Below are 9,794 nucleotides of genomic sequence, written 5' to 3' on the forward strand. Positions count from 1 at the left end.
AATACAATACCGTGGGAAGAATCAGTAAATCCAAACAACTCCAAACCCAAAGTCTTTACCCCATCCATGCTTTCCACATACAACTCCTTAAGCGACTGTAGAAGTCCAAGTGCTGGTAAACATGTACACCTTCTACAACCACGTAATGAAAGTTCTGTTAGCCGATCAAACGAGGGATTCCCGACCCAACTAGGAAATTTCATTCCCCCATAGAACCAAATCACCAGCTTTCTCAACTTATAATGAGGCCTTAGCTCTTCAAGTACTTCATATTCACTTGTATGATTCCGAGAATTATCAAAGTCATCACTCTATCCCATCACAAAATCATCGAGACCCTTCTTTTCTTGCAACTTGGCATCATTTGCTTGGATTGGACATATCACTTTATCAAGCCCCTTAACGAAAAGCCGACCTTCAAGATTCGATAGACCCTTAAGCTCGGATATTTTAAACCCATTACCTCCTTCAATAATGACCTTAGGTAGAGTTTGTAGACCCGTCAACCCACCGATACCCAAGGGCATCTTGTTCAACATTGGAGTATCGCTGATGTCAAGATGTCGTAGGTTTATCAACTTACCAAAACTGATGGGCAAGTTAGATAACTTCTGACAACCACAAACCAACAAGCTTTGTAGATTATAGAGGTCACTGACTTGTTCTGGTAACCGTTCAATGTTAGTATATGAAAGATTGAGGTATCGAATATGCTTGAGACTACCAATGGAATGTGGTATCTCAGAGATCGAATGATCATGTAGGCTTAGCACCTTTAAGAACTGTAGTTGGGGAAGTAATTCGGCAAGAACCTCGTTTGATAAGTTGAAACGTGACCAGGAACTAAAAACAGGTAAGAACGTTCGCAAGCCTCTAGCTCTTTGTAATTCCTTGAACTTCCTATATGTTCCATATTCTCGACCTATAAATGAAACATGACGGAACTTTTCGAAAGATTCATTCACGTCATAAGTGTCCATTTTATCATCCAACCTAAAGAAAAACTCTCCAGCAACACTCGTGGCTAAGTCATTAATCAAGTCATGCATTATGTATCGTGGTTGCACAGTAGTTGACGTCTGAAAGAAGGTCCTTGACTTTAGCTCTTCAAAATACTCACGACCCAAGCTCTCCTTCGATTTCCTTCCATTTGATTGGTTCAAGAACCCCTCTGCCAACCACAATAAGACGAGTTGGTTCTTGTCAAACACGTAGTCCTTGGGAAATAAGGAGCAATATGCAAACAATTGCTTCAAATGTGAAGGGAGGTCATGGTAGCTTAATCTCAGAGCCGGAAGAATCTCTCTTCCATCGTCCAAACTCCATATCTCACTATTCAACACCTCCTCCCATTCATCCTCCTCTGTTTTTGTCCTCAACATCCTTCCAAGCGTTATCAAAGCCAAGGGCAATCTGCCACATTTCTTCACAATGCCTTCACCATGCAATTTAAGTGTTGGATGCTTGTCAAAGTTTTGTTCATCTATTGCATATTGAGCAAATAAAGACATAGCCTCTTCTTCTGACAAAACCTTGAGATCATAAGGTTGAAAAGAGTTCATGACCGATGCAACCTTGGTCTTCCGGGTCGTCACAATAACTTTACTTCCAGGTGCCCCTACAACAAAAGGGCTTTGGAGGAGTTCCCACTCTCTATAGTCTTCGTTCCAGACGTCGTCTAGAACAACTAAGAACCTTTTGTTGGAAAGTCTTTCTTTAAGAGCCACATGAAGCAGATCTAGATTAGCAAAATCTTGATTCGTCCCGGCTACAGCTTGAAAAATAGCCTTGCTAATATTAAATACATCAAACTCTTCAGAAACACAAACCCATGCCCGGAGCTCAAAGTGATCCTTAACCTTCTTTTCATTGTACACAAGTTTGGGAAGAGTGGTTTTGCCAATCCCACCGAGACCAACTACAGACACGATGCTAACATTTTGATTACATGCTTCGTTCCCCAACAACCTGTGAAGCAATGCCTCTTTATCCCCTTCCCTACCCATAACTTTGGACTCATCAACAAGTGAAGTTTCCTCCAACCTCCTATTTCTTCTCTTTGGCCTTTTAACATTCACATCCAAGCCTAGAGTATGTTTCTGATCAAAAAGAGTGTGCAATTTGGTCGTAATCTCATCTAGCTTTGAGCTCATCTTATGACTATAAATAATGGTATGAGGGGTGAAATTAGTACAACAACTTGGGATTAGCTTCCGTAGCTTACCTGTGTTGGTGCTGGAGCTGGCATGCGAATCTTTATTTAATTTGCGGCGGATAGCTTCTGTGGCCAAATCATCGAGTATATCGTCTATTTGGTAGGCCAAATCCTGGAGATTACGCAGCCAGAAATCAACAGCTCCATCTGTGATGTGCTTGTTGGCTGCATCAACAAGTAGAGTTTGGATGTGGAGCAAAGTGTTGTTCCACTTGTCCAGCTGGGAATGGATGCCTTCAGATCGAGCCAGCTTCATCAAGTCACCTGAGGCTAACTTCTGAAACAACACATCAATGACTGCACCCAGAATGATTTCAGCCATTTCAAAGTATGGAAGGATTGTTTCTTTCAATATCTCTTTGGGGTTTGAATTCAAAGTTGAGCTTTTGTGGTCTGTGGATTCATCGTTCATGATGAAATATATATTATAAATTAATATTTGTCATGTTCCCACTTCTATCTCATCGAGGTTTCACATTTTACATTCCTTAAACTTTGATTAAAGTTTCTTTCATTCTAATATCCATATCTGCTCACCCAACTTCATGAAAATAAATAGCTTCTTGATAATTTTATTCACTAAATATAGTTTAGAGATAGAATTTATGGTCCATATCATTTGTCGAAAATAACACTTTTCTTCCATATAGTTTTGAGATTACAAGATAGTTATTGTGATTTAAAAAAAAAGTCTGGATTTGTCCCCTCCCTCTAATGATCATTAGAAAGTTCCTTAAATGAGGAGCATTTTGCAATTTTATCAAAAAAATTGTATTTTACCCAATCAAAAATTGATCCATGTGGTTTTTGATTGGGTAAAAAAGGGAAAAATTCGATAAAAGAACGAAAATGCTTTTAATTTAACGGAATTTTTAACGACCGTTAAAGGAAGGGATCAAATATGGACGTTTTTGAAAACCATAATGGTCATCTTATAATTTCAAAATTAAAGTACAAAAAGTGTTGTTTTTGACAATCTATAAGGAAAAAGATTGTAATTTACTCTAAAACAAAACATAAAATTACAACTGATCAAGGAATATGAGATCAAATCACATAATTAAATGCATTTGATTACGTGGGTTGGGAAAAAAAAAGCTCAAACATGTAGATTTATATGAAGAAAAGGGATCCAACATTCAATAAAGACGATGCTCATAATTTTCCCATAAAAACGGTTTGAAAATATTTTGAAGGATTAATGGAAATAACAACAATATTTGATGTTGTAAATTCTTAAGATAACCGAACCCCGCTAACTTAGAGCATCTCCAACCATACGACGAAAGCCCTAATTTGCCGATGAGGGAAATCCAATCGACCACTAAAACGATAAATATTTTTTCAATCAAGGGGCAAGAAAGGGAAGAAGACGACAAATATATCGTGTAACTATCTACACCGGCAAACAAGTGGCCTGCCACTCCCTCTCTGTTCAGTTTATAAATTTTATTTTTAAATTCAATTGTTTCAACTTTAAATACTTATTTTAAATACAAATTTATCATCAATTTCTTTTTCCAAATTTATATATAACTTTTCAAGGTCATTTAACACGAATTTCTAAATTGGTGTTTAAAATTAATGAAACAAGTTAAAGTCTTTGTGATACACATTCACATATGATTATTGGTGTCAAATATGTAAATGATAAAACATATTTCCCCTTTACAAGAATTCGCCTTCCAACTTTTTGTTCCAATACAACTAAAAATCACAAGGTGTTTTAGAAATGTGATATTAAAGCTGCATTCCATGTGTTTAATGAGATGCCAATCAAGAATATCATGACTTGGAACTGTATGATATATGGCTATGTTAAAATGGAATGATTTCTGTTGCCCGCCAAATGTTCGATGAAATGGCGAGCAAAAATGTTGTATCTTGGAGAACAATGTTAAACTGTTATGCCAAATGTGGGAGTTGGATGATGCCAAGAGCTTGTTTGATGCTATGACTAATAAGAACATGGTTTGTTGGAACGCTATGCTATCTGGATAAGTTTGGAACCGGCAAACTGAAGACACGAAAAGGTTGTTTGAAAATATTCCAAAGAAGAATTCGGTAGCACTCTAGAGGCCAAAGCATCGGTAACTTTCTTCATAACATCTGGTCTTAAAGCTTTTCTCTTTAATGTTGATTTTGAAAAAGCTTTCGATTGTGTCAATTGGAAGTATTTGGAAGATCTGATGCTCCAAATGGGGGGTTTGGGAACTGATGGTGAAAATGGGTCAAACTCATGACTTTCATCGCCATCCGTCTCTATTTTGGTCAACGGTTCACCTACGATAGAGTTCAACCATGAACGAGGAGTTAGACAAGGTGATCGCTTTATCACCTTCCCTTTTTCTTATTGGGATGCGAGGGATGAATATTGTTATGGAGGAAGCAAAGTCCACGGGGCTCTTTGAAGGAGTGAAGGTGGGATGAGACAAAGTCGAAGTTTCCCATCTTCAATTTATTGATGATGCTCTTTCCTTTGGGAAACAGAGTCGGGCAAACCCAAAGAACCTAAAAGTTTTACTCCTTTTCTTTCAACCAACATCAAGTCTTAGAATAAACCTGTCGAAAAGTAAGTTGTATGGGATTGGGGTGGATAATAAATCTATAGAAGAGGCGGCCACAATTATAAATTGCGACTCAGGATTTCTTCCCTAGACGTATTAAGGCCTCCAATTAGAGCTTCGATGGTTTGAGAAGCATCTTGGCATTCGGTTATCCAAAAGATGAAATCAAGGCTAGACAGCTGGACAGAAAGCTTATTTCGGTGGGTGGGAGACTCACGCTAATTAAATTCATGCTGAGCAGTCTAGTATCTCATCTCCTTGTATCTTATCCAGATAGGCGCCGTGCAAACCCTTGAAAGATTAAGAAGCAAATTCTTTTGGGATGAGGGTAGGAAGTCGCGTTATCCTTCCCGGGTCCGGTAGGATAGTGTAATTAGTGATACTTATTTGAGGGGTTATGGGTGGGGAGTAGTTGAATGATTAATTTAGCTTTGCTAGGGAAATGGCTTTGGATATTTAAAACGGAGGGAGAAGCGTTGGGGCATAGAACTATTTCGAGCGTTTATGATAGAGATAGTAGCTTTAGTGGTTGAGATAGTAGGTTCATGCTTGAGGCGCTTAGGGAGGAGTGATAAAGACAATAAGAGACATATAGGATTTAGGTTTATCTATCTCGGACTCGTTTTGCAGAAGTTTGGTGATGGGGCAGATACCGATTTTTGGTGGGATTGATGGCTGGAGGATGGTAGATTAAAAGATAGATGTTCTCGCTTGTGGGCTTTAGAAAGGGTAAAAGAGGTGAAGTTGCGGGATAAAATTGGTCCAATAACTGGGGTAAAAGGTTGGGCATGGAGTTCGGATAGATGCCTTAGGAGTAGAGCAAGTCTAGAGCTTGAGGATCTTTTGTGGTTGTTGCAACCTATCTCCATTAACCATGATGTAAGCATTAACGAAAACCATGTTCAAACAAACATCCGAATGCAACTTCAAATACTAGACGAAATCCAAAATACCCAAACATTCATCAATTTATAAAATAAGAATCCTAAGAATGACCTTAGCTATGATGATAATTAAGAGTGAAACTAAGCTTATTTACACCAAACATTTCAACACTTCTGTTTCATCAATAATAATCAAGTCAAATGAAAACATGTCTTAGGAGCCATTTACCAAACGCTTACCCGGGTAAGTGCTTACCAAGCCGTGTTACCTTACCGAATGAGTATGACAAGGACCAAAAATCTTACCCGATAAGAGCAAGGCAAGGACCGAGAGTCTTACCCGGTAAATGAGGGCGACGACACTTACCACAGTTAGCACTTACCAGGTATGTTGGTGAAATTTCATTGAAAACGGTATGTGATGGGTATGTTGGTGATTTAAGTGTTATCAAATATTTCTGTGTAATTGTGATTTACTTGAGATTGATTAACGCAATAAAGCAAACATAGGTAAGTTTGGAGGTCCGGAGTGCACACCTACAAATGTTGCCCCTATCACCTTGGATCGCATGTCAAGGTTGCAAAAGACGAGAAGTTTCACTAAGTCTTGTGTTTTTCAGCTTTCGTTAGCCATCACTGAAGGTTTGTATAAGGCTGTCGTTGAACAGCTTCAACTGTCACTGACAACCACTACAATAAAATTGAGTTTTTAGGACACCATCACTTTCATAGCGTCCTATTAGATTACTCTATAGGGCTCAATTTATAAGACCAAAAATAAAAAGGTCCTATCTAAAGTCGTTGTACAGGATCCTATCTAAGATACCTTCTAGAAGCCCTAAACAAGCTCCAAATATCCCGTCCAGTATGTACATTAAGTTTCATGAGCATTGGATGCATATAACTCAATTTAACCCCATGACTAGTTAACTTTTGTACTTTAATTTTCCTATTACAGGACTGTGTTCTAGCCCTGTTTTACCACACTAAACCTCAAAATTACTCAATGACTTCTGAATATGAATTAAATTAGACTCAATTATCTTTCAAATGGAACTGACCTCATATCTACACGATTTCTTTTTGATTTTATACGAATTTTGCAACACAGCAGCTACATGCTGTCAAAATTCAGTTTAACAGCACTGTACAAAGTACACTTTTTACCCATCTTAAAGCTGTAATTAGATTAATGACGTCTTTATATAAAATAAACTAAACATTTGCACCTTTTAAATACCACTGGACTCACCTTTATACGATTTTCAAAATAGCCATATATACCATTTCATGCTCAATTCTATAACATATTGTACCAAATCCAAATGTTTTTCATAAAATAGCATAATCTTCATAAAAACTTCAGAAATCTATGTTCTTTCTATCAAAATCATCATTTTGACTACTTTGACTTTGAAAAGTCAAACATTCATACTTTCATACAATAATTTCCACTAATTCTTGTAATTTTATCCATCATTTTACTAAATAACAAAATATATATCCTAATCTACTCTAAATACTAAGATATCATCAATTTCACATCAAACCCTAACCCTAATCTCCATCAAATGATCCAATACATGAAATAGACAAAGTTAAGAGCTTTATACCTTCAATTTCTTGTTTGATTCACCAAGAATGATGTTAGATCACTCCCTATATGTGTGAAATCGCACCTCAAAAACCCCAGAAGTTTGTAGAAGTGAAATGGGGTGAAAAAGGGGGCCAAAATCGGATTTTTCCCGAATTAAACTCATTTTGGGTCGGGTTGACCCATCACGCATTTTGACCACTTAACACTAAAAAATTCATAACTTTTCGCTCGGACCTTCGTTTTCAATGAGGTTTTCGCCGCATTCGTAACAAGATAATCTATAACTTCCAAAAACAATATTCCAATAAATACCTCCCAATGAAAGCAATTTTACATATTTGTAGGTGTTACGTTTTCCTTTGCAATTTTGTCGTTTTTTATTTTATGCTCGGAATCCTGTAAAAATTTTCCGACACCTCCACCGACTCCTAATAGGTCCAAAATTTAGTTCCAAAGCTTAACATTCCATCAAACTTCTCCTGCTTGAGTGTTGTGTGTGTAGTTTACCGAAATAGCAACGTAAATTGTAAAACTTGCATAAAATGCAATCTACGCGACTTTTTCGACTTCCCCCACTTCCAACACCTCATATTAACTTATTCAAAGGTGTTCCAATCTGTACATCACCATTTCGATCATCCGTTCAAGTTTTGGATAGATTTTTCCCATTTACGCACTCTAGTTAATTACCCGATTTCCATTTAGGCAATGTACTTTGTATTATCGGTTTGTTTATAATGATAGATCGTATATCCAATAATTACTCAAGAGAAGATCAAAATATGGAATCTTCTGCAACAATGTGTTGTTGTAAGTTTTAATCTTCTGCTTCAACTGCCTTACACACTACTCTAGGATCTGTTGAACACAAAGAGGCTGCTATTTATGACAATAGAAACAAGGTTGTTATTGTGTTTAGATTTAAGCCAATGCTCTGCACTTACAGCAGCAGACAATCAACACTGTTTCATATTTTTCTACTTGTTCATCAAATCCATTGAATTCACTAATTCAAGGCATCTGTTCAAATAGACTAAACATGTATGATGCAAATAATTAATATGATTCAGAGCATCAGTTGGCATTTCCTAGCAATCTCCATTGAAAACCATGTTGAAACAAATATTCAAATGCAACTTCAAGTGCTAAACAAAATCTAAAATAGCCAAATAAAAACCATTTGTTTGTTTACCCAGCATGTTCAAAAATTAAAATTTCCTCTGCAACCTGAATCTGATTCTCGATTTGGTCTTCTTCAATAATCTCCGACTGCTCGTTGCTTCTCTCGTGGTGTGTAACACCCTCCCAAGACCCTGGAAGGTGTTGTAGAAAATAGGCAACAATAATGCCAAAAACGGAATAAACTAAAAATTTCATCATCAAATACAATGAAAGTCTAATGCCAAACGTTAGATCCATCAAACTTAAGTTTAAAAGCGGAATTCTAAACTAAATAACAAGAGTCGTTCTACTAGTCTGTCCGATACCGGACTATTTAATATAGCAAATAATAACAAAAGCAGCCTAGTGAACTAGCTAACGAACTACGCCGACTATTTCCCTTTGCTGGTCCCCGCATGAGTGCCTCCTGAGATACACAATATGGGTTAGTTTAACAAAGCTAAGTGAGTTCATGAAATACTAAGGCAACATAACATTAAGCATTGTAATAACGTATTTGAATTACAACAATTCACCATGCTTATGACTGATAACCCATCAATCATGTTAGGACCAAAATAATATGTAAGCAATATCTTGTATTGTATTTGGACTAAGAATGGAAACATCTGAACTGGAATGTTCGCAAGACCTATCTTCACATCTCTACACTAGAAGATCTCACTATGTCTAAGTCTTAAAGATTTTCCTATCTCTGAACTGTACTATAAGACTAAGGGCTTGTTTGTTTTTTGAAAAAAACCACTTAATGTCTCTTAAGTCTGAACCGGTCAGACGTTTTTATTTTCAGATCGTTTGTTTTTTTATATAAATAAGAGCTGAAAAGCTCTTAATTTGCTCTGAAAAAAAAGTGATAACATAATCACTTAAATCCTCTTAATCGCTCCCTCCAGACTCTCCCCTCCATCCTCACCTCCAGATTTAGTCCTCCAAATCTATCTCGCAAGACATTCGATCTCCAAATCAATCACGACCTAGATTGATCCACATATTCTCGTAAAATCATGACCCAGATCGATCCAAATCTATCAGATCCAAAACTTGAATGATTCAGATTTCAGACTTCAGATGTAAAAACAAACAGTCTGACTGATTCAGATTTCAGACTTCAGTTCCACCTCTTAAAATTCAGAAGTGAAATCAGACTTCAGACTTCAAAACCTCTTAAAAAACAAACGCCAATAACTCTGAAGTATAAGTTTTCAGACTGTCTAACTCTGAACTATGAGTCTTAGTTCTGAAGTTCAAGTCTTCAGACTTTACAACTATGAACTATAAGTTGTGAGTCTTAACTCTGAAGTATAAGAGTTTCGAACTCTGAACTGTAAGTCTTAACTCTGAAGTATAAG

The 9,794-nt window shown here is 36.9% G+C and overlaps 1 protein-coding gene across 1 annotated transcript; it reads right to left on the bottom strand.

Moving 5' to 3' along the window:
• Window positions 1-311: 311 nt before the first annotated feature.
• Window positions 312-2,537, bottom strand: LOC112520053 (putative disease resistance RPP13-like protein 1). The gene has a single exon (XM_025128357.1). It carries the CDS (start codon window positions 2,535-2,537, stop codon window positions 312-314), a length of 2,226 nt encoding a protein of 741 aa, XP_024984125.1.
• Between the last annotated feature and the right edge of the window lie 7,257 nt (window positions 2,538-9,794).

The sequence above is a fragment of the Cynara cardunculus genome (assembly GCF_001531365.2).
Source record: "Cynara cardunculus var. scolymus isolate 2C chromosome LG 10, CcrdV1, whole genome shotgun sequence".
Lineage (NCBI taxonomy): Eukaryota > Viridiplantae > Streptophyta > Magnoliopsida > Asterales > Asteraceae > Cynara > Cynara cardunculus.